The sequence below is a fragment of the Fusarium graminearum genome, chromosome 1, assembly GCF_000240135.3.
Source record: "Fusarium graminearum PH-1 chromosome 1, whole genome shotgun sequence".
Lineage (NCBI taxonomy): Eukaryota > Fungi > Ascomycota > Sordariomycetes > Hypocreales > Nectriaceae > Fusarium > Fusarium graminearum.
This window is the reverse complement of record NC_026474.1, coordinates 4,842,247-4,870,117: the sequence shown is the minus strand read 5'-3', so window position 1 is coordinate 4,870,117 and position 27,871 is coordinate 4,842,247. Positions and strand designations below refer to the sequence as shown.

The window sequence follows — 27,871 nt, the reverse complement described above, 5'->3', positions numbered from 1 at the left end:
AATAAGCCCGGAAAACAAAAAAACAGAACGAGGTTGTTTGTTTTGCCGAAACAACATTCGTGGATTCAATGGACGATGGAGCCCTTGAGATGAACTTGTCGATGCGATGCATCCCCATCAGTGGAGAGAATTCCATTGTTTAGCAACCCCAGTAAATGTACCGTAGTACATGCACATCTGCCCTGTCTTTGGGGTAACTCAAAGTACACATAGCAAGTACCGGGCTGTTCTTTCTCAGGTACCTTTACCGTTTTCTTGGAGGACCCTTAGTCGAGGTCGAGCCTGCCAATCCAATTGGCCCCGTGGACCTTGTACGACCTCGTGACTGGCCGGCACGATTCAGGGCGCACCCATTCGGAAAAGTCGCATCGCGACCCTTGAACCTGTCAGATCACGCCGCTACTTGGATACAGTGCAAGCTGAAAGGAGAGCTTACTATGAGAACGACGTTTGACCGCCACGTTGGTTACCATTTACAAGAGTGCTAATTTACTGTGCGATCAACACCAACAATCAACTCATGACAGGGGATAACCCACGATGACGAACGGAAACGCTTAGTGGCGGCGCTTTGGCTGCAAGCCTAGTCAAATTTGTATAGAGACCGAGGTACAGTACCTTGACATGGGAGTTGGAGGAAACAAATGCTTATGATAGCCAATGTCCATAGTAAAAACTGCTCAAATCTTGAACGCGGGGCTCCTTTTGCTGCGTAGGTATGTATATAAAATTTAAATAATTCCATTCATATATCTTTATGCTTCATGCAAATGCTGTGTCTATCCTATCCTGTATGTATGTATGTATGTGTGTGTACCTAGGTAGGTAACGTATAGTACAGTAGTAAAACATTGGAATGCATGTAAGTGAAACACTCATGTTTACATGCGGCTCGTTGCTTTTCAGAGCTAGCCGAAACTTGGCCTCTCCGAATATCCCACCCGCTCATCTGTTGCTGACCATGTGGTCCGCCTCATTGATCTCGCCCGCAGTGGCTTACGCCCTGCTGGATTCGTTCGCTTATTTGCTGTCGTCCCCGTCAAGGGTATTTGTGGCTCATCCTCTCGCAATGACACCGCAAGCTCTGTATCTGTTTGTTCACCTGTCGTCGTCCACCTTGATTGCATCAACTTCTCAAAAATGCTATTGTCCGAAAGGGCACCAGAAACGTTGCTCTTGGAACGAGGAACAGAAGTGCTGTTCTCATAAAAAGCAACAGAAGCGTCTTCGAATATCTTGCACTCCGCAAGGCCTTTCTCAACCCTGTCTGAACGGGGAAGTCGCACCAAAACCTCCATGATCTCTCTATTTAGTCCCACAACATTCTTCGCTGCAGTGTTTCCTATATGAGAGGCCATGGACTCGCGGAAGTTTTGAGGTAAATCGGGGTAGAGCAGTTTACTCTCGATGGAACGTATAGTCTTTGCAATAAAATCCTGTTCTTTCCATAGGGCTTCAATCTGAAGCAACCTCCTCCCTGGAGAGCTGACGAGACCAGTTGTCGAGTCTTGTGTCTCGAGCTGGGAAGTTGAGTCTGCTGTTGCCAGATCACTTAGGAATTTCCGAAATCCGAAATTGGGTATTGACAAGTTGTCGAGAATTGACGTGGACACTTCACCAGTTGAGTTTTGTAGACCGGCGAGGTCAAGCAAGACTCGTAGTCGGCCGATAAGGTAGGCTGTATCTTGGTCCCTGCCGAGCAGCATAGAGGGCCATGTAAAGGAACAATGCGCAAAACCTTGTATCAGACGCACGGCAGACCTCCAGTCAAGAGCGGCAATACACTCATCAAACAACTGTTTGATGATTTGTGTGCCAAGGATGACCTCATTCTTCATGCAGGACACGAAGAACATGGCGGCTTGATCAATAAGGTTTACACGAAGAAGACCGTGTATAACAGCCTCGACAACAGGTTTGTTTAGTGGCGCGTGCTGCCAGAAATAGTCACCCGTTTGCGTCCACGTCTGGATTCCGTTGCGCCTGCTTCTTGAAGAGTCAAACCCTTCTGCTAGCCTGCGTCTCACCTTAGCCCCCGTTTTGTTATCAAGCCCAGTGATACACGAAAGACTACGCAAGAACCGGCCGTAGTTGCCCGAGTCTTTGTAATGATTCAAAATGGCCACAAACGTCGATGGTGTTGGGCTTAGTCGTCGATAGTAGTAGAAGGAATTGACAACTGCTTCTGCCAAATACTTGTAGCCATGCCTGTCAAAAGCCACAATGAGTGTGTTGTACGTGTGCATATCAGCCGGGTAGGCAGAAACAAGCAGGTTGTAGCACACTCTGCCGACCTTTTCTTTGAGATTCAGTGATGAGCTAACAACCTTGCGGAGGCCAAGATTCAACGTAGCCCGGTTCTTCTTCATCATTTCCAAATCGGACTCCACAAGAAACTTGTAAGAAGGAACTTGGTCCGCAAACTTGACAGCCTCGTCAAAGCTGGGGCTGGGCAAGTTGGATTTGTCGTGAGCAGCAGCTCGTTTGAGTAATTGTTGGATAAGGTGATTGACCGTACGTCCAGCGTTGTGGAGCTGCTTGGAGTTCATTGGCCTCCTATGAACGATACTGTCGTCTGTTTCTTCGTGAACGATGGTCTGCTCGAGATTCTCATAGTCCGTCCGTCGGTAAGCATCCATCGTTGCTTTGTCTGGACATTCGTATTGTTCGGTCTGTACCCGGTTGAGAAATTCGTCGATTCGGATGGTGGCAGGCCTATAGATCTCCTTCATGTATGGTCGGTTCGTGTGCATATCCTTGATAGACTCCCACAAGTGGTGCATTTGACCAAGGGAAATGTTCTCCGTGGTACTCTGGCTCGCCTCGAGGTTTTGGAGTTGCAGCTGGGCCAATTCCCGCCGTGTCTCCTCCAACAGTCGATCTAGTTCCTGTCGTCGATCCTCCTTTATTACGGCGTCGACTAGGGCGGCAGTAGCAAACATGGAACTGTAGCATGCTGTAAAGACATCGGCGATGGCGACTTTGCGTGGTCGAGTCGCGGTTGTCACCCGGCGGCCGAGAGTGCTCACAACTGCATCGCAGGCGCGGCGGCAACCGCAGCGATGGGCCCGGCCGGCTCTCGACCACAAAGCCTGCATTTTCGGCTGTGGCCAGGTGCCTAGGACATGGCTCTAGGGCGATTGAGGGTTATCGTGGACCGCAATCGCTCAATTGAGGTGTTTCGTGGAGTCGTTAGAACCAAGAAATTGGCCAGTCACAGATGGTTCGATTCTTAAAGTCACGTGGGCACTACATCCTGAGCTGGCAGTTGGACGCTATTCTCACACCCCACCACCCACATTCCACCACCAGGTCTTTGATAGTAGCTCTGAACCAACTGTATTCTGCTTTGGAGTTCACAGCAATTCACAAACAATATCTACTTTCCTCTTTTACGAAATCATCCTCGATCTCTCCATTGTCACATAAGTAACCATGTTTGCTCTCTATCTGACAGCTGACTTGCAAGGGTATGTCATAAATAAGTTTTCGCTGCCATCTTGGGCTTCATTGACGTGAGGGGCAATCTCATTATGACAGGGTCACCAACTTGCGTCCTGATGATACTCAAGACAACCCTTTTTGGTACATGTTCAAGGTTCAGTGTACTTCTTGCCGAGAGACTCACTCAAACTATGTTGGAGTCAACCGTTTTGTACGTGCCGGTTAGCTTTTTAGTTATGCCTTTACTGATATTCTTGTTCAGGAGACCAATGAGATGAGTGGAAGCCGAGGAGAAGCCAACTTCGTGTGGAAGTGCAAGAACTGCAAGGTTAGTTTTCCTGAAACCGAATTGCGTACATTTGCTAACATGGTGTTAAGCGAGAGTCGTCTGCGTCTGTCAAGTCCGGACCTGCAGCTTATGAACAGACTGAGCCTGCCAAGGCCCAGAAGATCATTGAATTCGACTGCCGAGGTCTCGAATTTGTTGAGTTCAAGGCAGAGGTATATTAGTTGCCTATCGTCTAGGTTATGATATATGCTGACATGATACTAGGGCGAGTGGCTCGCTGAGGGTGCTGAGACCAGCACCAAGTTTACAGCCATCGATTTGGAAGAGGGCGAATGGTTTGAGTATGATGAGAAGTCTAACGAAGAAGTGAGCATTAATGAGATCAAGTGGGAGGTTCGCCGCTCGTAGAGCTCTTCAGAGGTCAGGTCGATGTTGAATTGGCGTCTGGATGTTTAGATGAACGAAGCAAGAAAGAGGCTTATAGCAGCAGTAGAGAGAGCATATAAAAGATGACTTGGGATAAATAAAAGGCCGCAACAAATACTGTGTGAAAATTTTGTTATTCGCGTGCTACTTATTGTGAAAGATGTAAGTTGTTATTCATTTATTGCGGTTGGTAAATTAGAAGTTCATCAGACAATAGCCACATCAACCAATCGTGCGTCAGCTTGTATCTAATCAGACCCATATTTTCGCGACGATGGCCGTCAAGGTTCTAAACTCGAATGCAAACAACGCTGAGACTCAACTTCAAAGCTGACTACAAACAAAACCACAAGGCATCAACAGTCTTTCAAGTCTCTCATAATGTCATTAGCAGAGATCCCAGGTACCATCGACTTTCTCACTGATGCAGCACACCTCCTGCGCACGACAGCCCCAGAGACTTCAGCTCATCTCATGAGCCACCGCGGCAATCTTCTCTCACAATTTGGTGTCTCGCCATCTGATGTCCAACGACAACACGTATGCGGAGGCTGCGGTCTCATAATGATCCCAGGTCAAGAAACCATACTGAAACTGGAGGCTCGAAAAAGCATGCGACCCAAGACAAAGGGTAAAAAGTCCGGCATCAACTCAACCCCCAAAGACAACAATGAAGGGCCATGCAAGATCCTTCACTGCGACAACTGTCAACGAGATACGAAGATTGTCTTCCCGGCTCCAGCGCCAGCAGTGAGACGAAAAACAGCGCAAAACAAAGTCAAGAAGACTGTTGCGCCAGTTGAACCACCTAAGCAAACTTCAAATGCCAGCAGTAAGAAACGCGCTAGAAATCGAAAGGCTGGGCTCCAGGCTTTGCTTTCAGGACAAAAGCAGCAAAGCGCCAATCCTCTCAGTCTTTCTCATTTCATGAAATGATATGACAACTGCTTGCAATGCACTGCATATCGAATGTCAGGCACATCCAGATTTAATTGGTCGGATAACACAACTCAATTGCTTTGGGCAAATGGAAGGATCTGAGTCATCTCAGGCCGCTATCCATCCAATGCATCCCGAACATTCTAGCGCCTGCCTGCTGCGCCTGTCTGCCAAATTCTGCACCCTGGACCCCATGACATAACTAGGTCTAGACTATTGCCCCTCCAAAAATTTCATGACCCCTCTGCCCCTCCAATACATCGGATTCAATAACCGCCAAAACGAACGATCATTTATTTTAACGATTCGATCTCATCACGCACAAAAATGACTACTGAAGAAGTCAGCAAGCAGACTCCTGAGGAGTTCTTCCAGAGCATCGGCGACAAGGTCAAGAACTTCGCGCCTGCTGCTTCCGCTGAGGCTGAGAATGACGACGATGAGCGCGCTGTCGAAGAGATTGAGTCTCTTTGCATGAACTGCGGCAAGAATGTGAGTTAAACCATTACTTGACAAGTCGCATACCAAGATGTCTAACAATTCTTCAAGGGAATGACCCGTCTTCTTCTCACTGCGATCCCTTACTTCCGCGAAGTTGTCATCATGTCTTTCTCCTGCGAGCACTGCAACCTCCAGAACAACGAGATCCAGGCAGCCGGAACTGTCCAGCCAAAGGGAACACACTACGAGCTACGCTTGACAGACCTCGCCGACTTTTCTCGCCAGGTCATCAAGTCCGATACCGCGACCGTCAAGTTTATTGAGCTTGACCTCGAGATTCCCGAGGGCCGCGGCCAGCTGACAAACGTCGAGGGTCTTTTGACCACCGTGATCGATGACCTTGAGATGGGACAAGAGACACGAAAGGAGCAGACTCCCGAACTCCACATCAAGATTGCTGAGATTATCGCCAAGGGCCGCGCCATGCTGCTGGGTGACTCATTCCCCTTCCGTGTCTGGGTTGACGACCCTGCTGGAAACTCATTCATTGCTCCTGATCTGAAGGACGGTGTTGGCAAGTGGGAGAAGCACGAGTATGCCCGAACCGATGAGCAGAACGCTTCTCTTGGTATCTCTGACACAAACGCCGATAATCATCAGGCGCAGAACCCCGGTCTGACCGCAGAGGGTGATATCATCCCTAACGAGGTATACAGCTTCCCTGCTACATGTCCTGGTTGCATGCGTCCTTGCACCACCCACATGAAGATGGTCGACATTCCTCACTTTAAGCAAGTCGTCCTTATGTCTACTGTTTGCGAGGACTGTGGCTACCGATCCAACGATGTCAAGACTGGTGGTGAGATTCCCGAGAAGGGTGAGAAGATCACCCTCGAGGTCAAGGACAGCACCGATTTGGCCCGTGACATTCTCAAGAGCGAGACTTGTGCTCTGGAGTGCCCCGAGCTTAAGCTGCAGGTCAACCCCGGTACACTTGGCGGTCGTTTCACCACTGTCGAGGGTCTCCTCACTCAGGTCCGTGGCGATCTTCACTCCCAGATCTTCGAGGCTAGTGGCCCCGGCCAAGGTGGTGACTCTCTCGCCAACGACGAGAAGAACCAATGGACCGCTTTCTTCGATGGTCTCGATGCTGCTATCCGAGGCGACAAGCCTTTCACAATCAAGCTCACCGACCCCTTCGCGAGCAGCTACGTCCAGCCCCTCGTGGACCCCCCCGCTCCTGACCCCAGTATTCACCGTGAGAGCTATACCCGTACAGATGAGGAAGAGGAGGAACTTGGTCTCAAGGATATGAAGTTGGAGAACTACGGAGAGAACGATGAAGAGGAGAAGAAGGACGGCGAGGAGAAGACTGAGGCTGCTACTGAGTCATAGTACTAGGCATAGTTTTGATTCCTCTTTTCTGTTTTTCCCATTAAAAGTTAAGCCCATAGATGAAGCAATGATTATATAGTTTATGACCAATACAGTCTTTTTGACTCTCGACTCATACAATACACATTGACTGACTGCTGATGTTTCTAATACTGATTACTTCAAAAGTGCTATATGGTACCGGGTAACCACGTGACGCTGAGACGGGATCTATGTCGGTGATTCCGTGAGCCTCGGCTCCGGGGCACTCCCCTCATGACTCCACTTTAGCCGGGGGAAACTCCAACTAAAGCAACAAGGGGACTTCCCCAGATGAGCTCCCCAGTTTGACTTAGTTCACAGTAGGCCTCGGTATTATGATAAAAGAGAGAGATTCATAATTCTTCTTTTCTCGTATCCTTCTACTTTGTCTGTTACATTCACCAAAAGCCAGATAATATCAAAACCATGTCTGACAAGGCACAAGATCGTATCAATGCCATTGGCAACCAGCTTCTTCCACCAATCAACAAGGTAGCTCCAGGGTCAAGCAAGCTTCGCGTCGAAGGAAAAGTTGTCATCATAACAGGTACTTGGCAAATATACACAAAACTCTCAACCATACATCCCTCTTACTCTTCTGTAGGTACAAACTCACCATTGGGTATCGGCCGTGCCACTGCCCATCAGTACGCGGAAAGTGGCGCGAGAGCTCTGTATCTCTGCGACTTTGACGATACTCATCTTGAGACGCACAAGAAAGAGATCAACGCCGCGTTTCCAAGTGTGGAAATTCACACGAGATGTTTCGACGCGGCGGATGAGGATAAGGTCAAGGAGGTAGTTGACGACGCGATGAAGCGCTACGGTCGATTGGATGTCTTCTTTGCCAATGCCGGCATTGTTGGGCGAACTACGTTGTTTTCTGATTTCAGCAAAGACGAGTTCATGTCGATATTGAACACCAACACGTCGAGGTATGAACAAGCTCTGCTCAGACCCCCACCCCACCCACACCTTTGAATCTGTATCATCTAACACCATATCCCAGTGTCTTCCTAGCAGCCAAATACGGAGCTCCCGCTATGATGGAGACCTCCCCAGACAAGCCCCATTCTGGCGGCAGTATTATAGGCACAGCCTCAGTAGCCGGTATCCGATCCAATGCCGGTTCCACGCCCTACTCAGCCTCAAAGGCTGCGGTTGTGTCTCTCGCGCAGACGATATCGTATCAGCTTGCCGGTACTGGTGTGCGAGTTAACGCCATCTGCCCTGGTCTCATCGAGACCGGCATGACGGCACCCGTATACGAAGCTGCCAGGGCTCGGGGCAGTGAGAAGAAGATTGGTCAGCTCAACCCTATGAAGAGAGGCGGTAGAGCTGATGAGATTGCTCGCGTTGCTTTGTTCTTGGGAAGTGACGAGAGCAGCTATGTCAATGGACAGGCTTGGGCTGTCGATGGAGGATTAAGTGCTGGACACCCTTTTGTTCCAGGAAGGCTCGGGTAAATCTTGCGAGTGCAACACCATACACTATACTACGGAACTCTTATGATATTTCCTGTCATATATATCCCAATGTTATTAGCGATATTGCAAAATACACCATCAACCATAACAATTTGTCGGATGCAGTGCCGGTCTCGGCCAGAAAGAGCAAAAAGTCAAGTCTCAGCTTCAAGGATCAATCAGCTCATCCGCGCTTCCGAGGAGTTAGTCCATTCTTAGTTTCGAAATACCACCTCTGATATACCTTTTTGCAACCCACAGAGTATCAGAACCACGAAACACGATCCTCGCGCCAATCGCATCAGCAAGCATCAGCCGAGAAGCCAAGAGTGACCATCACGATACGATGCGACGAAACAAGTGCTATTATTATTATTATTATTCTCTCACGTTTTGGCTTGGCATCTCCAATCGTATCTTCGTTTCTGGGGACCAATCATATCGGTAGTTGCTACGCCGTGTGTTTGGTAAAATTCATCATGTGCTTGGAAGGTTGAAGGTAACGTTAATGAGTCTAAGCTTTTTACAACGGGTCAAAGGAATCATTCGGCACAGTATTTTGTGGGAACTAGTGATGTAAATATAAGATGATCAATGCTATCGATCATCTGCTGTGGAAGACACGGTACTGTATGTGAATCATGTCAACGACGCCATCCCGCTCTCAAATGCACGATCCAGGAGAAAGTGTCTCTTCCAAGGAACTAACCGTCATCACGCTATTACTGAACAGTAAGGCAGTTGAAAACAAGCCTTGAATAGTGTGGACGATGATATAGGTACCTTGAACCGTTAAAGAAGAGAAAGGCATTTCATTCGCCCAAGAGATAAATTATGGAGTAACGAGTCTCGACTTGAGAGAGATCCATAGCACGAAACACCAACCAAAACCCGATCCTGACTCAAGGAACCCAGTATCAAGTCTCAACCCCTTGAAGGTGTTCTGAAACGCACAACGACGGAGACAAAGTTGTTAATCCTAGGAAAACGCTCCATAACCATGCAATACCAGGGAAACATTACCGAAAACATGCCCTGATAAACATGAAGCCGCGTCATCTCGAAAACAAAAAGTCATTCCAATAGGGCACCAACTATGGGCTTCCTCATACACCCATATAGTCCATCGCCGATATATCGTACCTTAATAATTATTCGACCCAGACCCATTCACTAGCTCAATTAGCTCATGCACTGGCTCTTTTATGCATAGCCAATCTAGCCAATCCACCCGATCTTTCGCCTAAGGCGTGCAATGATCGCCAGGGGTCAACTTGATGGTGTTAATCAATTCCCTGCCCAGGATTGTCGGAGCTTTTGCAGTTTGAAACCCATCAGCTTGCCATTCGAGGTGGGATTTACTGGCGTCAACTTGTAACGCGGAGGAACCTTGAGCCCTCGAATCTCTGTTCGTTAAACGGGGAGTAGGGAGATGACAGACAACGTCCGTCCCATGTTTTACAACCGCTTATAATATAAATAAATGCCCGGGCCCCTAACGTTTTCCATTAGCCTTCGAGTCTCTCCATCGCCAATTTTTCCTTGCTCTTTTTTCTTTCTTTCTAACTCTCCAAGACTACCAGTTGCAGGCATCTGTGGTCAGTCTTTCTTTCCAGTCATTCTCTATTCCTTGTATTTTCATTCTACTCTCCGGTACAAAAATCAACATGGCTGTTCTTTCTCTTCTCACAGTGGCTCTGGCCCTTTCTTCTCCGGCCATGGCCCGACCTCGTCCACAACTCGGTAACGGAGGTGAGGCTCAAACGCCAGGTGCTGGTTTGGGCGGTGGTCTCATCCCCACTGTCCTCCCCGGTGCTGGTGCTACTGAGACCGGTGGTCTGGGCGGTGCCCTCCCTACTGGCGGACTTGGCGGTTTGTTGCCCGGTGCTGGTGGTGCTGCCCCCGGTGGCGCTCAGGACGGCGAGACTATACGCGACAAGATCGAGAAATTCCTTACCGACCTTTTCGGAGGTGGTGGAAACAACGCCGACCCTCCTGCCGCCGCTCCCACCGGCGGAGCTGGCGGCGATGCCAGCACTGCCACTCCTGTCGCAACTCCCGGCAGCGGCAATACTGGAGCTAACGAGTCTCCTCTCTTGACCCCTGGCAGAAACAACGCTGGCGCTGGTGGTGCCATCCCTACTTTCGTTGCTGGACCTGGCGCAGGTTTCGGAAACGGAGGTGCTTCTGATGCCCCTGCCCAAACTCCTGGTTCCGGTAACGGTGGAAATGCTGATGCTTCCGAGGCGCCTGTCGCCCCTACTCTCGTTCCTTCTCCTGGCAGTGGTCTTGAAGGCCCCGGCACTGCCCCCGGCGCTATAATTCCCACCTTTGTTGCTGGGCCCGGTCAAGGCTTCGGAAACGGCGAGACCCCTACCCCCGGAGCCGGAGCCGGCGCTGGTAACGGCAACGACAACGGCAACGGCAACAACAACGACAATACTTCCGATGCTCCTGCGACTCCCACTGAGGCGCCTGGCAGCGGCAGCGGAACTCTGCCTACCGATGGTTTGGCTGCACCTAGCGGTGCTATCCCTACCTTTGTTGCTGGACCTGGTAATGGCTTCGGCGAGGGTGGCAACGCCCCTACTACCCCTGGAGCCGGCGCTGGCAACGGTAACGGCAACGGCAACGGCAACAACAACGACAATACTTCCGATGCTCCTGCGACTCCCACTGAGGCGCCTGGCAGCGGCAGCGGAACTCTGCCTACTGATGGTCTGGCCGCACCTAGCGGTGCTATCCCTACCTTTGTTGCTGGACCCGGTAACGGCTTCGGTGAGGGTGGCAATGCCCCTGGTACACCATCTGAAGCTCCTACTGCACCTGGATCTGGACTCGGCGGCGGTAACGATGACTCCAACGCTGCCCCCGAGGCTCCAGGTGCCGGCAGCGGCAGAGGGAACCTCCCTGGTGGCCTTCTTCAGCCTGGACGTGGAAGCCAGACTGATTCCAACATTCCCACTTTCGTTGCCGGCCCTGGTAAGGGCCTCGGTCGCAGGAGCCAGAACAACGGCTTCCAAAGGCGCGCTCGCCGCTCTTCCTAAGAGCTTCATGTATAACTAGACAGCGATATGATGGGTCTCCTATGTTGAAAAAAAATGAAAAGAGGAAACGTTCGTATTCCAACATTGTGTTGGGTATAAAGCAGGTCTTTCGGCCCTTCATTGTGTATCTACTTCCATAGCCGTGCCCGTCGATAGAGCAATTTTGGCGTAAATATCCTTCTCCCAGTGCACGTATTCTGCTCGTCTGGCATCGCTTAGAAAGTCGTATTTGTCCTGGAACATGGTGTCTGCCTTTTTGACTTGCATCTTTGGCATGATCTCATCGTCGAGCATCGCAACATCTTCAAAGTGGCCTCTTTGAGTCAGCTTGACGACGTCTGCGATCCCTTGATACCAATCACCAGTGAGCCATGAACGTTCATTGACTTTGGCAACTGCATCATCAAAGTCCTTCGACTTGATATTTGTCCAGTCTTCCCAAGCATCCTCCTCTGATAGCCCCTTAATGTCGACTTCCTGCCGTGCCCTGGTGAGCAGAGCAAGAATCTCCTTTCGTAGAGGGACATATCCTTCTCGATCGATGCCTTCTCCTGACGCAATAGCTTTGACTCGCATGGTGACGAAGAAGTAGATTGCGGTGAACAAGGCTGTGACATTCTGCAGCACCCATTCGTCTTCTGTTCTTCGACCTCCTGGTGTAACTATAGTTTCCAGACCAGCAAGAATCGTGGGGGCGAGTTTCTTGTGGTCTGTTTCTTCACATACCCATCTCGTCACTGGTTGAATCCATCCATGAAGATTGATGCCCCTGAAGGTTTGCTGGTCGCTTGTGGCTTTTTTTGCGGTTCCGCTTGCCCCTTTTGAAGGCGTTCTGAACTGTGCGAGGGTTTGTTCTTTCGTCGGTGTTCCCCTCGATGGCAGTGGCCGGTCGGCAGGTGAACAGCCATTATTGTGAAACCTTGAACTTGGTGTCCTTCTTCCGGCAGCGGTTCGTCCAGGAGTTGAAGCACTACTTGGCAGGATATTGTCAAGATGAGCGTAGAGACGGTTGTAAATACGGGGTGGGATTGGCGGTCGAGGCTCGATAGGGGGAAGATCGAGAGTAATTTTTAAACTAATGTCATATAAGCCTATATATCTCAAACTATCATAGGAATAACATACCGATCGCAAGCAATATTTGCGCAAGCATATAATCTAGCAATCTCCTCTTCTGTCTTGAGAGCGCTCGCTCGATGCCGAGACTGGGCGAGCAGAGAACCTGCCAGCTCTACAAGAGATGGTGGTAAATCAGAGCCATATGTTGGCATTAAAGAGAGCAATGCCTGCTCAATTTGACGACTCATGGTGATAACTTTGGCCTCTTGTGGCGGTGAGGTTGCGACGTAGCTTGTGAGTGGAAGAACTAATATTTGGAAGTTGATAACGCGGTCAAGAGACAGGACGCGTAACGTAGCAACCAACTTTTGACGCCTGGTCACGAGATATTGGCCATAGCTTAATGGATCACCCCGCCAATTGACTTTATTATCGATCGCCTCGATAAGACAGGGTATGGAGATGAGTTTGTTGGGATTAGAGAATATCGCAAGATAAAAGCCGGCCTAGCGTAGGATCGCAGTATGCTATGGATTGCAGAGGAATTGTTCATGTTCGAGGCCCATTATTGGAGCCGTTTTAAGTTCAAGTTTGCATACCGTTAACGGTCACAGAATATCAATCAAGCCATGGTCTCCAATGATCAAAGGCCCATTCATTAGAGGACTAAACAATACTGCCCAGCAACTTACCTAGGTCCTGTCTGGATTTGGAGGTGGCCAGGGGTACCCGAGCCGCTAGAACAGAACCGCCAAAGCTTAAGTGCAAGGATAGAAGGGACCTACCTATCCTACCGACCACGTTCACCTGGAGGTGTCCATTGAACCTCACTCCTTTATTGTGCTTGACTTGTCCAACCACCAATTGTCTTTTAATACCTGCATCGCGCAAGTTTGGACAATCTTCTCTTTCTCTGTATCATCTCCTTTACATATTCGACATAATGCGCACCGGTATCTTCCTCAGCGTCGCCTTTGCGACCACAGTGTTTGCCCATTCGCAGAAACCTATCGTCGACGCCAATGCCGATTGGATGACCAAACACATGGCTGGTATGTTGTTGTCTGCCTTTTTCAGTAGCTTTAAAATAATGCTGACATCTTTTTCTTGCAGAGGAGCACCATGTACAGGGCTGGGACGCCGACTCCTTCTTCACCCTCCACGACTACAACGGCGACGGCTGGTGGCAAGCTGCCGAGCTTATGCGAACATACGGTCTGTTCGACGAGTCAAACAAAGGCATGGGCGATAAACGAAAGGAAGAGGTTCGCGATATTCTACTAGGACTTCTCGACAAGGATTCCGATTCCTCGGTCAGTCGCAAGGAATGGATGGACTATGTCAACTCGGGCAAAACACTCCCCGACTTGAACACCGGTCCTGGACACCACGGTGACGACGAGTACGAGTACGAGATTCACCACTGGGAAAAGTACCACGACGACAACACCAAGCTTGAGGACCTGACACATCCCGAAGACATTGAGCACTTTAAGAAGCACGATGAGATGGAAGATGCCCAAGATCGCCTCGAGGCGATGCAGAAGCTTTCCATTGTCGAGGCCAACATTCCTCAAAAGTTCCGACGACAATAGACGATAGATGTCGAAGTTGGACTGCATCTTGCATAGAATACCATTTCTGGGACAGGAACTCGGGTGCGATAGTGTTATATGACATCATGATGGATGAGAATATTTGTACTGAAGCTTAATGTTGAGATAGCAGTCATGATAATCCATGACATATCTAGATTTTGTAAACATGAACGTCAAAGACGCAGTGCCATACGCCTGGCGCAAATGTCTTGACCTGCTCTATGTGTTCAATCTTGGCCGCCCTGTCTGTTCCCTGCCGCCAATCATCGAATCGGCGCTGAATATCCTCACGCCTTGCTTCTGTGTCATTGGCACCGACATTTTCGTGGAGATGAAGCCATGTCTCACCCGCTGGAGCAGAAATATCCCATGTATCTCGCCATGTTGGTTCGCTCGTGGGAAGAAAGCCGCAGTTGATGTGTCGCACATCTTGCGCAATATCACTGACCTGTAGTGACTGTATTCTTTCCAGGGCTTTCTCGTTGCTTTCGAGAAACACAATGATTTGCTCTCCTCCGTCGACAATCTTCTCAGTTGGCAAGGCCAGGTCATCCCCTTGGACGATTCGTACGCTCCATCGGTTTGCCATAGCACCGCGCCTCAGCCCTTCCACACTCCACGGGTTAATCTCCCAGCATAGAACCCTCATCCCAAGTCGAGCATATGAGAAGACAAAATACCCAATGCCAGCATATAGGTCAACTGCCCACGTGCCTTTGAGGGTCTTGTTTCCTATATCCAACAGTCTTGCCTTTTCTTTGACATTACCTCGACTGAACATAGTCCACCTTGGCGCCCAGGTCTGGAATATTCCATTCTGTTTCGTCGAAGCCCACAGTGTCTTGTCGAAATCATTCTGAGAGGGTTCCTCAGCTGGGGTATCTTGAGGACCGAAATCTCCATAGAGAGTGCGCAGCCCACTTGGGCTTCTTCGAACGTTTTCATCAGCATCCTCTCCTGCTTTGTGCAAAGGAATGCCCTCATTTACGGCAAGATGAGTCAATGTATCTTTTCCCTGCATTGAAATTTGCTCCAAAATTCCGGACCAAAGTTGTTGACATGCATCTTTGCCAACATTTTGTAAAAGCGTTGTCCAGGATTGAGATGTGAAGCTTCCTGTCGGCAGAAGAGCCATGGGTTCATAGACTGTGAAGCGCTTTGGTGCGCTGGCCAAGAGGTCGGCTCTCCATGTCAAGTTCGACTCTGAGTTTTCAGTAGAAGTTGAATCCAACCACTCGCTGATTGCATTGTGGATGGGGTTTCCTTTAGAAACTTTTGGTTTTGGCATGGTGATGGAAGGTGGAGTTTTTAACCGCTATCCACAGACTTGAGAGTTTTGATGCAAATGGGCAGGACAAGATATCATCGTCGTTTGAGATTAATGAACGTGAGGAAATCCCAGCCACTAGTATCAAGACAAAATCAACTTTGCTCTAATTCACCATTTTTAATTGCCTGGTCACATGTTCAACCCGGAGACTGGCATCAAGTTTTCTATTACCTGGTGCCTTGATGAAACGTCGAAATCCTACACAAACATTCACTTCCGTACTCGATAATCACAGCAAATGCATATAATGAAACAAGTATTCGTATTGACCGTAATTGTTATAGTAACTCTACCAAAACCGTGAGTATCCATACCATTTCCCACAAAATTCACCTCGAAACCACGGGTATTATGACCCTATGCTATTCTACATGCAACTTATGCCATTAAGTCCGTTATGCGTACACCATCCTTCATCACAAGAAATAATCACCAGGACCCCTCTTGAGTGCTGGGACATGTCTCTGGTCGTCTGGAACAGCAGAAAAGATGCTGAACTTGGGGTTCAAGTCTTTGTCCACAGCCATGATGGAAGCGACATTACCGCAACGGTAGCAGTAGTTGGGTGCCGACCATACAGTCACTACCGAGTTCTCGGGAAAATGATACTGGCGACTGTTAGCTGTAATCCTTGTAGCGCTGGAGGTCGCTAAATACCTTGTAACCTTCGTTGACAAGCTGATGAGCTCGAGCGATCAACTTCAGTCCGTTTACATGGTTGAACTCAGTTGCAACCTTGTCTCCAAATAACCATCCGGCTCCACGAGGGCTGATAGCCCATGTTTCAACGTCTTCTGGATCCGACCATACCAAGTCGCAGAAAGCACCCTCGTGGGGAATCTCTTGTGCTCGCGCAACAACTCGGATCTGATCGATTGTCCTAATCTCTGGGCTCAGACCTCCGTGAACGCAGAGAATCTCGCCGTCAATGATGGCAGCAAGGACCAGGAAATCAAACACATGACAGCAGGCTTTCCAGACCGAAGCGTTGCCATACTTCATTTGACACTCTTCATAGAAACCGTACACCTGGGTAATCTGCCGAGATTCGTGGTTACCACGGACGAGCACTATTCTGTCAGGGTATCTGTGAAATGTGGTTAGCTACATAGAACACGAATGTTAGTCAGTGATGCTTACTTCGCTTTCAGACACATTAGTAATGTGAATGTTTCCAAACTGAAATACCCTCGATCCACGAAATCGCCCAAGAAAATATATCGGTTATCAGCACTTTGACTTGTCGAGTTTACTGTGACGCCAGATTCTAGACGGTCCGCCATGGTCGCATCGGGATCCTCGTCACCCTCGCCTGCCTCGGCCTCTTCTGTGCCACTGGACGTTGCATTCTCGCCAGAAGCTTTTATCTTCTTCCTCAACTTGGGGTTTGTAATCTCTGTTGGTGGCTCGATGTCGTCCGAGGTAATGACGGTGGTCGCTGTCTTCGGCGCCTGCACGTTGGACTCGCCTGGCATACCGCCAGATACCCGGAAGAGCTCGAGAAGATCGTAGAATTGGCCATGGATATCGCCGCAAACAGTGACGGGGGTACAGACTGGCTGAATGTTGGATTCTAAGATACCAAGTCAGCAAAAGCTGCAGGTCAGCGGCGAGTTCGAGTCCGGCGGTCTTCACCTTCCATCAATATTTCTTTCACCTTCTCGCACAATTCCTTCATAACACGCTCAGGCAGATAGTGACACTGCTTTGCCTCCTCGAGCCATTCATCAAGACCAGCATTGGGCCCCAAGTTCGCAGGGCCCGGTCGAGGTACGCTTGAAGCCATGATCAAGCATGCCCAGTCGAAAGGGCAAAGAGGAAGATGACAACGGGGGAAGGATCTATCAGCCCAGTGATGGCTGTATTGCGAATGATGGTAGGTTGGGTTAGGTAAGTGGTAGTGGTACACATGCGGCGGCGAATGGGGGTGGGGCTTGAATCTGGCATAGATGGACAGGACCTGAGGGAGGCCCTATGGATGGAGGGGTGCGATAGTGAAACACCGGGAATTCTTCGGCCGTGACATTCAAAGGTACATTGCTCCCATCACAACTTCTCTGTGTTGAATTCTTTGAGTTTCTCCAGACTACGATAGTTTTAGACTTGGAATCATCTATAACTCTGTGCTGTGCGCATACACTGCACAACAAGGTTACTGACCACGTGAGAAAGGTTTACTATCTGGTGGATAATCGCATATCTCATCTCTTAGAACAAGAACGAAAACGCCCCACTGCCCACTGGCGGGGCAGCAAGGCCGCGACTCATCGAGCCTCACAGCACTCGTTCACTCACCCACTCACTCAAGCCTTCTCGCAGTATCAACCTGCACTGCGATAACGGCTAGGAAGACAGTCACGGCATGCAAAATGTCAGCCCAAGCACCACAGGTCTTGTCTAGACGAGCAAATGGGGGCTCCCAAACATCAGCAAATCAGAATTCCGAATCAACAAAGGTATATTCTTATCCTTGCCAATCATTGATTAAGTGACTGCGATATCTGACTTCTCTCAGGGCAAGGGATCGCAAGAGAACAGTTCTCATGGAAAGGGCAGGGGAAGAGGTTCTAATTCGAGATCCACAGAGACGAACAAGGTGACATCACTCCATTTCAGAATGAATGATGAGACCCTGACTGACCATCATGAAAGCCTGCGAATGAAAGCGAGACTCCCAAACCCACCAAAACTAAGGCTCATAATGAGGGCGAGAAACTCACGATACGCCGTTTGCCTCCTGGAATGACCGAGGCAGAATTTGCATCCATACTTGGAAGTGAATGGGAAGTGGGCAAAGGCAAGGTTGATTGGTTTTGTTTTGCGGAAGGAAAGATCTCCACAGAGTATGCAGCGCGATATTCCTACAAAACACTCATAATGCTAACTTGCCTTGTAGCCCCTCGAAACCTTCTCGGCCAGGTCGCGCTTACGTTCATGTGATGAGAAAGGATGATATCCTACCATTGAGCGAAGCAGTACGGAATGCCGTCTGGGAAGATGCAAAAGCGTCATTCAACAGCCCGTCTCTGATCGGCCCCCCCGGACTTGATATTGCCATTTATAAAAAGGTCCCGAGCGCTAAAAAACGGACTGATGCACGTCAAGGGACCATCGACCAAGATCCCGATTTCATGGCTTTCCTGGAAGAGCTTGCAAACCCAACACCACCAAAGGAAACAGTCGAAGGGGAAGAGGGTGATGATTTTGGAAAATCAGAGAATAAAGTCACGACAACACCACTTATCGAATACCTCAAGGAGAAAAAGGCAAAGAACGTGAAGGATGGCACGTCTTCCAAAAACTCAAAGCATGGGCAAGGAGACTCGAGAAGTGGAAAGGGCAAGAATGCATCCAAGGAGGACGATTCTGGAAGGAAGAGAGGCAAAGATACCAAACCCGACAAGGCAGACAGGGCGCCCAAGGAGACTGTCAAGATTCTCACCAAAAAGGCAGCTTCCGAACAGAATGCGGATGGTTCGAAAGCCAACGCCAAAAGCCAGGCCAACGACGCCAACGCTCAGGAGGCAGCGCCCAAGAGCCGACGCGCGGGAATTTTGGCTGCCGCAAGGATCCTACAACGAGACCTTGGCCTTAGTCCTGGAAGTGCGCACAGGAAAGCACGCCAAGACGCTGCCAAAGCAGATGCGGATACGAAGACGACACCAGAAAAGGAAAACCAAGCCCTTACAGATTCTAAAGCTAGCAATCCTGAACCCCCAGCTTCGCCGATCAAATCCAACGAGACTGAGACGCCAGCTGCAAAGGGCAGAGGCGCCGCTGGGAACTCCAGCAAACAGCAGCAACCGAATCGTAGAACGCGTGGCGGTAAGAACGCAGATAAGAACAAGGAAAGGGATAATGAGAAGGACAACACCAGAGAGAAGGATAAGAATAAAGGAGGGCCTTCAGGACAAACCCAAGCTGCACCCAGTCCGCCGATTGTTCTTCTCAAGAAGAAAGGCAACGAAGCCGAATCTAGTCAGCCAGCGAAACCAGCAACCAGCACACCTCAGCCACCGGCCACACAGGGGGGTAGATCGAAGACCGAAAATTCAGCCGGTAGCTTCAAAGGTGCTTCTAACAAGGGAGCCAGCGCCCAGAAGAAACCCCCTACTGTTTCTCCTGATGCTACCCGTGGCTTTGTCAAGCACGCCAATCCTTCTCAGGGAGTTACCGAGGCACTACTCAAGCAGACACTTTCAACATTCGGAACCATCACATTCGTTGAGATTGACAAGCGCAAAGGGTTCGCCTATGTTGACTTTGCCGAGCACGACGGTCTCGTAAAGGCCGTTACGGCAAGCCCCATTATCGTTGCACAAGGCACTGTTCAGGTTCTGGAACGTAAGGATAAAAAGCCTACCAATGCGAACTCGCCTGCGCCTGCGACCACGCCAGCTGCTGCATCTCCTGCACCAGAGAAGACATCTGGCAGAGGTAGACGTGGCCGAGGTGGAGGCAGCAAGGTAAAGGACTCCGGCGGTAATAACCAGGGCGCTACTGCTGCCACCGCCACCAACTCCAACCCAACAAACGGCGGCTGAGGGCGATAGATGTTTACGGATTTTCCTTGGACACACTATTCTAGTGCGTAGCCTGATATTCTGACTGCGCCGCTGTCCCAACGTTAGCCTTGGCTGCTCTACAAGTCCAACTCATCACAGTTAAAGGACAAGAAACAGGCATGAAGTGAGATTCAGAACAGCGACCATACTGGAGGCATGCAAGAGCACGATCGAGCTATTGTGTCTGTACCTTCGCCTCGGGCGATGAACCCAAAAGCGAATGTCACCACCAGGAACCCGATACAGCTGGTCTTCCGAATGGCTCCGACGGACGAAGCGATTGAGGAAGCGGGAATGAATGCGATTACTGAGAAGAGATGAGATTTTGCCAGCATTGCTAGGATTAGAATCGAAACACTACGATATGAACTTGCTGTGTTCATCTGCCGAGTGAGCATTTGTGTTTGCTTTATAGGTCTCATAACAGAAAAGAGGAGGGGCAGCTAGAATATCTAAAAGAAACCACTTGTTGACTTTCACAACTCGCCTGTTTTTAAATTGAATGTTTGGTGCAGCAGTTAGCCATGTATGAATAGTACACATACACATGTTATGACTCTCGAGGCAAGTTTCCAGTACAGAGACTAAGCTATGACTCACTGAGGGAGAAGAGGCTTCATACATATTCGACACTTCAAAGACAAGAGAATTGACAAGTATCGTAACATAATATTCGTATCGAAAAATTCTATCGCTGCTAATACTAATGGCTATCCTAACATTGGGGGTATCGTTCCTACACAGGCTGTTGGACCTGCATCCTGTAGTAAACGCGTTACATATCTATTTGCAAAACAAAAGTGTGTATCGTAACAAAAGAAAATAAGAAGAATCAGAAGAGAAGAGAAGATAAAATAACAGTGAAAAGAAATCCAATCCCTTTCAAGGGAACACCTTTTGAAATCCAAACAACACTGTACTTTTTGGTATCCAAAACAAAACAAGAATAAAAACAAAAACAAAAACAAAAAACCACGATTGCGCCGTTCCTATAACCCTTCAAGCCTAAATCTTGGCTATGTCGCTGAAATCGCTCCCATAAAAACCATGACAACGTACAACAACACTGCTAGAACAAATCCAACTGCAACCGCTTCGCTTTGAGCCAAAACCTTCTTGGCATGTGCTTTTGCGTCTGTAAACCACAACGTCTCTCCCACGCTCCGGCGAGCGGCTTTGAGACCAGGCAAACCGTCCATGCTCAGCACATTGGTTTCCTTGTGATAGTCCAACAACGTATTATTTTCAACTTGCTTTCCCACCCACATATCCATGGTGGGCCGCGCCTCAAACACAGCCAGTTCATTGACTTCACCATCCACACCCACTTGAAGGACTTGATCGAGAGACATGTCCTTTGAGGTCTCGTCGGGTGCATAAATACCCCTCTTCACCCGGGGAACACCAAAGCCGCAGCTTGTCTGGGCTTCAAACACATCCGCCACAATGACGGCCCTGGCACCGTCGAATGTAGACCGTTTTCCCTTGGAGATGCGTCGGACTAGATCGGGGAAGGCTGGGTCATCCCATTCAACAATCTTGGACCGACAGAAGAAACGAACAATTCGAGGTGCGGGGCCGAAACTCATAAACATTAAACACAGGCGGCCGTTATCATATGAATGGGCAATAGTCTCACACCCAGAGCCAGTGCGGTCGATGTAGGCACACTGGTTGGGCCCCAGGATGGCGAAGTGCGAGTCTGTGAGGCCCTTGGGAGAGACGTTGATATGAGAGCCATGGGTAGGAGCTGAGCCTGTAAAGAAGACGGGCTGTTGCTGCACCCAGGCGGCCAGGTCCTCGGAAATGGAAGGGTAGAGCTTCATGGCGATGATGTAAACGTATGTAATGAAAAGCAGAGATCCCGATCAACTCGATTGGGGTCTGTGTATAGCTGCAAAAACCAACAGAGAAAAAACAATGCAAGTCTAGGTTGGAATGCTGCGGGTGAGATTGATAACCTGATGGGGTTTTATACACCTCGGCCAGTGACGGTGAACCGACCCATGCGGGGGAGTGGTGATAGACTAGGCCCAGATGCGAAGTCTTACCGTTGAGATTGAGTCATAATAAGAAGGTGGCCTGGCCCAATTCGATCATCGGGAACAATTGGTAGATATACAAGGTGGAGCTTCATGCAAAGCCCTACCTACTGGAATCTCACTCCTCGAGGGGGCGTCTCAAGGAGGGAGTGTGCGCATGTGAACCGCAACAAGGCCCTCATGAGCATCTTGTTTTGATCTGTGCCCCGTTCTTCTGAGCAGTACTCAGGACGGCAGATCAAACAAGAGGAAACGATAATTAGTTGGGGATGGGGTAGGGATGGTAAGAACCATCCTCATACCGCTCATCATCGTATGCGCTGCTGTCACTGCTGAAGTGACCATTGACAATGCTGGTCGTGCGAGGGACATTGGAGTACGCCCCGCTAGACACAACACTGGCAGCCTTGCGTCCTAATGTCATTTGACCGTAAGCGTCAAGGTCGCTGGGGGGAGCTTCATAGCGAGGAGACCAACCTCCGGGGCCCCATGGCTCGATGAAGCTGGTCTGACGAGGTGCCACGGAGGGTCGCTCATCAAACCGCTTCGACAAACGTTCCTTGGCCTCAAATCTATCCTTGTCCTTGGGCTTTTCGCTGCGCTGACGACCTCGATCGTCGCGGTCGTGGGTACGACGTTCGCGATCCTCACGATGGCGTCGCTCACGAGGTTGCTCATCGCGAGGGTTCTCTTCACGTTCAGACTGATGGCGATCCTCTTGTTCACGGTGGCGGTCCTCACGGGGCTCTCTCTTGGTTACAGACTTGCTGGAAACCTTGCTGGAAGCCTTGCTAGAAGCCTTGCTAGAAGGACGAGAAGGGTTCTTGCGGGCCTCGGGGAGAGGGGCAGGAAGGGGGCTCGGCATGGGGCTCGTCATGGGGCTTGTCAGGGCAGACGAGGTAACCTGGCTACTCACAGCGTTGTGGCGCATGGTGAGGTTCTCATGCTTGGCCTGGAGACCGATGAAGCGCTGCTCAAGGTCGTGATGCTCGAACTTGACGCGCTCATTCTCCTTTTCAAGAGATTCCTTTACCTCCTTGAGCTCGTCGCACTCGCTGTTGAGGCGGCGCTTGTCACCCTTGAGTTCCTCGAAGTCGTTGTTGAGGCGACGGTTGTCTTCTCGGAGGACATCAGCCTCGGATCGGGCACCCTCAACTTGGGCCTTGAGTTCACGGCATGAGATGGTGGACTCGTTCAGCTTGCGAGTGGTTTCTTCGAGTGATGTCTTGGACTCGTTCAGCTTGCGGGTAAGCTGCTCAATGGTGGCCTTGAGCTTATCGTTCTGATCGCTGAGTTTATCGTTTTCGGCATTGGCCTTGTTAAGTTCTGTGTTTGCCTTTTGGAGATCGTCGCGGAGCTCGGATTCCATATCGAATTGATACTCGTAATCATGGTCTTGAACTGTTGAAGGTAGCTTCACGTTAGTCGAAGGGAACAAATGAAGCAAGTGGCAGCCATTGAACGTACCAGTCAAGGCCCTTGACTTATTATTAGAGGAGGAGGATGAAGATGTAGTGCTTCTAACCGAGGATGAGCTCCTGACAGAGGAGCTGCTCCTCTTGGTAGGGCTAGCAGAGGTGCGCTGGTGCAAAGGCATGGCGTCGGTTTGTATTGTTTACGATCGCCTACACAACAAAAAGAGAAAATAGAGAAGAGGAGAAGAACGACGCCGACGTCGTCTCGATGTTGCGATTATTTGCGATTTTTCGACGTTAACTCTGTTTCGCTGCGGTGCAGCTCTGCCCAACGACCAGCGGTGTAAATGGTCTGGCAGGCGGATAGAAGAGCGCGGGCGACTTTTGGCGAAGAGCGCTCTACTGTAGGGGCTGTAACGGGAGCGGTAGCGGAAGGTTTGGGGCCACAAAGGCAAAAAGTGACGTCGGTTTAGAAAGTTGACGGTGAGTTTATGTTAAACTCGAGTTAGATAATTGTTAACAACAACTATTGCTTTACCAACAGAGTAAAACAGGACGATATGATTTCTTTCTGTAATGGAATACAGAACAGAAATAGAGTACGGTAGGATAATCGAGTATAAAAGGTCGAAATACACCTGTGTGTGGTGAGAAGGGAGATAGGTTTGGGTGCAGGCAGACGAGGGAAAAAAGTAGAATATTTGGGTTGATATGGGTTTTGCCAAACTCGGGTGTGGGAGGGAAAATTAAGAAAAGAAAGGCCTGCCTACACTCCAGCCCATGTCTGAGGCGTCTGGAATGGGGGGTGGGCAATGGGAGGGGGGCGCAATAATGGAAGAAAGGGCCAGGCCTAAAACAAAGCAAGGCAGGTAAAAGTCCTATTAAGCAGGGGATAGATATGGAGGGAAATTGAGTTGAACGAGGTGCTCCTTCCGAAAGACACATGCTTTGCGATAGGAAGGAAATATGCCTTGTGCATGCTCTGAGGCTGTACCTACTGTGTATTCCACCTGCCTGCCTACTATAGAAGAGAGCATCTACCTATCGTCTTACACACGCAGCCCAGTCCCCTCTACTCTATGCTCAAGACGGATAAATGACGACAAAATGCAGATAGAGAATCAACCGTTCGCTGCCTATTCCCATTCAACAGAATGCGGTAAAGTCCTTCCTGTACGTCTATGCAGAGTCGGTCGCAAACGCGGAGAGAGACGGATGCACAAGAAGGGGGGAGAACTTCCAATCCTACCTACATCCTGTAAACAAATGCGCACGCACGCACACCCCCGGTTTGAGGGAGAGGTAATAATAGGCAGGCAGGCACTCTTTTGCTCTGCATCTTCTTATTTCTCACCACAAATTTCAGCACAAAGCTGCATCAGCCCCTGCCTAAACCGCAAGAATTAAAGGGAGTTGAGGGTGTGAGGTTTCTTTTTTTGCAACCTCGTGATTGGAACATCAGAGACATGGTAAATGGAAACTGGGCCTGGCGCACACACTCAGACTCGCATTTGCGCTTTCAGACGCCCTTGGATCCTCTCTCAGCACATTAAATCCGCCAGTGTGGTATGCGCAAAGTCGAAGAGCAAGAGCGTTGTGACGCCAACATCAGGGACCGAAACCAAAGTTCAGTGCCCAAGGGGAGTCGACCAGAGCCCAATGCCCACTTTGCCCACACCTCCAAACGTTAAACCCCTGCCAAAGCCGGGGTCTTGGTATTTCTTTGCCGGCGCGGTCCTGGTCTTTTTGCGCTCTGTCCTCACTACGCACAACGCCCCGGGTCCTTTGTCTGAGCGATAATTCCTGAATCCCTCAACTTCCGCAAAAGGGGTACCATAATATTGACTCTGCTAAGGCTGTGCTACGCCGTAACCTAGCAAGAGCAGAGGGAAACACGGCAATTACATACAAAAAGAAAAGCAATGCGAGAGACACGAGAGACAAGAGGAGGCTTGGAGCAATTCTTGCTAACACCGACACCATCACCATCCTCGAAAGCCACCCCCAGTCACCCACCCTCCAGACACCCCGGATGACAGACAGGGGTTCAGGAAACAGCCAGTTTGGCTCCGTTGATTGTCATGATATCCACGAACATGTTGCACTTTGTCCCGCAACCTACCCTCCTTCCAAGAAGAATGGGAAATTTGATTCAAAATCCATACCTTTTTGCGCAAATCGTTCGCCAACCCTCAGCGTTCACCAAGAGTCGAGAAAAAGGCGCGTTGTTGACCGTCTGCTGGCTGACTCCGCTTCATGCCGCCTCGTGGCTAAGTATTGTCACCGGTGCGGACACCGCCATCTCAGCGACCAAGTTAATTCTTACGCCGCCCCTGAAGCGCCGCCGCCGCCCACAAATCACCCAGAAGAGTCCGTTTTGAACGGAGACTTGAGAGAGTGACTCATCGGGTTGGCGGGAAAGAAGGATTCACTCGACATGGAAGTCTCGCCGTATCGTTGGTTCTTTTTGCGCCATTACCCTTGTCATCAATGCAAGTTATTCGGCACATTAGAGAGTTGTATTTCGCAGCTGCGCACATGCGCGCATGCACCTTCAACTCCCGTCCGCAGCCAGGAAATCGATTGACTCTGTGTGTGTGTGTGTGTGTGTGAAACCCCTTGCTCTGCTGTCTCTGGTCTTCCAACCTTTTCTGTTCGTCTTTCTTGCATACGGGAGCAGATGAGTGACAGCAGAGCTTCTGTTGGTCGCCCATGATGTATGCTGCATCATTACAAGATACCATGCGTGTCGTGTATACTGGAAATGATTCACATTATACTACGTAGGTAGTCTGGATATCGCGAGTCTTGTACTTTGGAAGAAACCGCTATAAATCTCGTTCAAGTTGGGATGGGCTTTTTTTTTTGTGGAGAGAAAGCTCAATTCAGGCCAAGATCCATGCTTCAGCACTCAAGGAGCCATCAGCCCGTCCGCCGGTCGCCTAGACCCGGACCCGGGGGATATCCGCCGGGAGGGCCTCCCGCTCCTGGGGCTTGATAACTTAAACGCTTGGGCTTCCTTCCCTTCCCGCTTGTCAAACAAAATTGGGGCGCTTTAGAAAATTCTGACTCTGCCGGAATGGAGTGTTTAATGTTCTACTGGGGCCGCAGCCATTGAACTCATCGACTGCCCCCCTTTTGCTACCGGCTATGAGGTGGCCTCGGTCTAGCTGGGTTCCTGCTGGGTTCCCGCTGGGTTCCTGTTGGCATTTAAGGGCTTGATTGTTTGAGTTGTTGTGGATTTGGAAGAGATGAGCTCCGTCATTATCATGGCTCTCCTTGCATTCCCGCATTCCATGCCAAGATGGCCCCAGTCACCACGTTTCCAGCCCTAGCTCTATACTTTATTGCGTGCGTTTCGGTCGGCCACCCCCTGATTTTGTCCTTTGTTGACCAATTTCGGGTCTGGAAGTTTGTGTACCGACCGTAGAGGTCTTCAGCCCCAACCCCAATCAATACGTACTAACCCGGCAGCATGGGCAACGGGACGCTCCCGCCTCCACCCTCCACTCCACGTTTCGCCCAACGGTCGCTAAATTGCTGGCGGGAATATCACGGACGATAGTTAATGTTCCATGTTATTTCCCAAGGCGGAAAGTAAACGTTGTCATTCTGTCACTAATTAAACTGCGGATCTACCCGCTGGCAACGTTTTGTCACAATTGTACGGATATGGCATTTTGTCATCGACTTTTTTTCTTTTTTTGACACGCAACCTTGAACTGATGCTGATGAAATGCCATTCTGACAATTTCATTGATCAGACAACTGCTATTTACGTGCACAGCCTGTTTCGATAAGCGCGTCGAGTTCCTTTCTGAGGCCCTCCGTGTGAGTCAATAGGACAATACTTGTTAACACAGTCATGTGCTAACACCGAGTACCCCAGGCAACCTTGGTCCTAGACTTTGCAACCTCTTCGCAGTGGTCACCCGCTTCCGTACTCACACCTCTTGGCAGCTTCATGTCATGCTCGTTCTCATCCACATCCGTCACAATACCACCACTACGGCTCCCTCCCGTCTGCTCCACAGCCTGGGATGGTCCCTCAAGGTCTGATCGCAGCTCGGTGTGCAGCTTTTTTACCTTTTTCACCACACCCTCATCCCTCAAATGGTTACTTCGTGGATCAAGGCACTGCCATTCTGCATCCGTGGTCTCAAACGCAGCACCTCCACCGGTTCCATGCATTTCTGGCCGGCCCCCAGAACCTATATCCTTGTCGTCCTTTCCCACTTAAACCAAGCAACCAATCCTCATGTCCCCAAAGTCCCCTTCTGCCTAGAATAGGACCTTTCTTCCCAATGCCTTGCGCCTTTTTTCAGTTTTGAGGCCGCCTCTATTGGTCATTCAGTCAGTATCCATCCTCCTTGGTTGCCTCGCTGGCCCCTCCT

At 49.9% G+C, this 27,871-nt stretch overlaps 14 protein-coding genes across 14 annotated transcripts; 7 read left to right on the top strand and 7 right to left on the bottom strand.

Moving 5' to 3' along the window:
- Positions 1–908: 908 nt before the first annotated feature.
- Positions 909–3,098, bottom strand: FGSG_01472 (uncharacterized protein; the record flags this gene model as incomplete). Its single annotated transcript, XM_011318977.1, has 1 exon — positions 909–3,098. The coding sequence occupies one exon, from the start codon at positions 3,096–3,098 to the stop codon at positions 909–911; it is 2,190 nt and encodes a 729-aa protein (XP_011317279.1).
- A 337-nt stretch (positions 3,099–3,435) lies between these two features.
- On the top strand, positions 3,436–4,141 carry FGSG_11959 (uncharacterized protein; the record flags this gene model as incomplete). Its single annotated transcript, XM_011318976.1, has 5 exons — positions 3,436–3,470; positions 3,541–3,655; positions 3,707–3,772; positions 3,823–3,945; positions 4,037–4,141. 5 exons carry the CDS (start codon positions 3,436–3,438, stop codon positions 4,139–4,141), a joined length of 444 nt encoding a protein of 147 aa, XP_011317278.1.
- Positions 4,142–4,540: 399 nt separating this feature from the next.
- Positions 4,541–5,095, top strand: FGSG_11958 (uncharacterized protein; the record flags this gene model as incomplete). Its single annotated transcript, XM_011318975.1, has 1 exon — positions 4,541–5,095. The coding sequence occupies one exon, from the start codon at positions 4,541–4,543 to the stop codon at positions 5,093–5,095; it is 555 nt and encodes a 184-aa protein (XP_011317277.1).
- A 298-nt stretch (positions 5,096–5,393) lies between these two features.
- FGSG_01470 (zinc-finger protein ZPR1) lies at positions 5,394–7,044 on the top strand. The gene is made up of 2 exons (XM_011318974.1): positions 5,394–5,590; positions 5,648–7,044. Exons 1-2 carry the CDS (start codon positions 5,426–5,428, stop codon positions 6,932–6,934), a joined length of 1,452 nt encoding a protein of 483 aa, XP_011317276.1. The 5' UTR covers positions 5,394–5,425; the 3' UTR covers positions 6,935–7,044.
- A 337-nt stretch (positions 7,045–7,381) lies between these two features.
- Positions 7,382–8,421, top strand: FGSG_01469 (uncharacterized protein; the record flags this gene model as incomplete). Its single annotated transcript, XM_011318973.1, has 3 exons — positions 7,382–7,502; positions 7,560–7,890; positions 7,965–8,421. 3 exons carry the CDS (start codon positions 7,382–7,384, stop codon positions 8,419–8,421), a joined length of 909 nt encoding a protein of 302 aa, XP_011317275.1.
- A 1,718-nt stretch (positions 8,422–10,139) lies between these two features.
- FGSG_01468 (uncharacterized protein) lies at positions 10,140–11,468 on the top strand (the record flags this gene model as incomplete). The annotated part of the gene is made up of 1 exon (XM_011318972.1): positions 10,140–11,468. The coding sequence occupies one exon, from the start codon at positions 10,140–10,142 to the stop codon at positions 11,466–11,468; it is 1,329 nt and encodes a 442-aa protein (XP_011317274.1).
- Positions 11,469–11,585: 117 nt separating this feature from the next.
- FGSG_01467 (uncharacterized protein) lies at positions 11,586–12,775 on the bottom strand (the record flags this gene model as incomplete). Its single annotated transcript, XM_011318971.1, has 2 exons — positions 11,586–12,543; positions 12,594–12,775. The coding sequence occupies 2 exons, from the start codon at positions 12,773–12,775 to the stop codon at positions 11,586–11,588; spliced, it is 1,140 nt and encodes a 379-aa protein (XP_011317273.1).
- A 695-nt stretch (positions 12,776–13,470) lies between these two features.
- On the top strand, positions 13,471–14,122 carry FGSG_01466 (uncharacterized protein; the record flags this gene model as incomplete). Its single annotated transcript, XM_011318970.1, has 2 exons — positions 13,471–13,579; positions 13,641–14,122. The coding sequence occupies 2 exons, from the start codon at positions 13,471–13,473 to the stop codon at positions 14,120–14,122; spliced, it is 591 nt and encodes a 196-aa protein (XP_011317272.1).
- Positions 14,123–14,276: 154 nt separating this feature from the next.
- Positions 14,277–15,413, bottom strand: FGSG_01465 (uncharacterized protein; the record flags this gene model as incomplete). The annotated part of the gene is made up of 1 exon (XM_011318969.1): positions 14,277–15,413. The coding sequence occupies one exon, from the start codon at positions 15,411–15,413 to the stop codon at positions 14,277–14,279; it is 1,137 nt and encodes a 378-aa protein (XP_011317271.1).
- A 458-nt stretch (positions 15,414–15,871) lies between these two features.
- On the bottom strand, positions 15,872–17,241 carry FGSG_01464 (serine/threonine-protein phosphatase PP1-1; the record flags this gene model as incomplete). Its single annotated transcript, XM_011318968.1, has 4 exons — positions 15,872–16,063; positions 16,113–16,542; positions 16,596–17,028; positions 17,091–17,241. The coding sequence occupies 4 exons, from the start codon at positions 17,239–17,241 to the stop codon at positions 15,872–15,874; spliced, it is 1,206 nt and encodes a 401-aa protein (XP_011317270.1).
- A 583-nt stretch (positions 17,242–17,824) lies between these two features.
- Positions 17,825–19,999, top strand: FGSG_01463 (uncharacterized protein; the record flags this gene model as incomplete). The annotated part of the gene is made up of 3 exons (XM_011318967.1): positions 17,825–17,911; positions 18,108–18,298; positions 18,352–19,999. 3 exons carry the CDS (start codon positions 17,825–17,827, stop codon positions 19,997–19,999), a joined length of 1,926 nt encoding a protein of 641 aa, XP_011317269.1.
- A 1,037-nt stretch (positions 20,000–21,036) lies between these two features.
- On the bottom strand, positions 21,037–21,846 carry FGSG_01462 (uncharacterized protein; the record flags this gene model as incomplete). Its single annotated transcript, XM_011318966.1, has 1 exon — positions 21,037–21,846. The coding sequence occupies one exon, from the start codon at positions 21,844–21,846 to the stop codon at positions 21,037–21,039; it is 810 nt and encodes a 269-aa protein (XP_011317268.1).
- A 345-nt stretch (positions 21,847–22,191) lies between these two features.
- On the bottom strand, positions 22,192–24,097 carry FGSG_01461 (uncharacterized protein). The gene is made up of 2 exons (XM_011318965.1): positions 23,530–24,097; positions 22,192–23,463 (listed from the first exon to the last, which is right to left on the bottom strand). Exons 1-2 carry the CDS (start codon positions 23,657–23,659, stop codon positions 22,322–22,324), a joined length of 1,272 nt encoding a protein of 423 aa, XP_011317267.1. The 5' UTR covers positions 23,660–24,097; the 3' UTR covers positions 22,192–22,321.
- A 3,250-nt stretch (positions 24,098–27,347) lies between these two features.
- On the bottom strand, positions 27,348–27,668 carry FGSG_01460 (uncharacterized protein; the record flags this gene model as incomplete). The annotated part of the gene is made up of 1 exon (XM_011318964.1): positions 27,348–27,668. One exon carries the CDS (start codon positions 27,666–27,668, stop codon positions 27,348–27,350), a length of 321 nt encoding a protein of 106 aa, XP_011317266.1.
- Between the last annotated feature and the right edge of the window lie 203 nt (positions 27,669–27,871).

What these genes read in the sequence shown, in the direction of transcription:
- FGSG_01470 (XM_011318974.1), top strand. Translation starts at nt 5,426, where the DNA reads ATGACTACTGAAGAAGTCAGCAAGCAGACTCCTGAGGAGTTCTTCCAG. An exon ending in GCATGAACTGCGGCAAGAAT is followed by an intron (nt 5,591 to 5,647) that starts GTGAGTTAAACC and finishes CAATTCTTCAAG; the next exon opens with GGAATGACCCGTCTTCTTCT.
- FGSG_01461 (XM_011318965.1), bottom strand. Translation starts at nt 23,659, where the DNA reads ATGCCTTTGCACCAGCGCACCTCTGCTAGCCCTACCAAGAGGAGCAGC. An exon ending in TAAGTCAAGGGCCTTGACTG is followed by an intron (nt 23,464 to 23,529) that starts GTACGTTCAATG and finishes TACCTTCAACAG; the next exon opens with TTCAAGACCATGATTACGAG.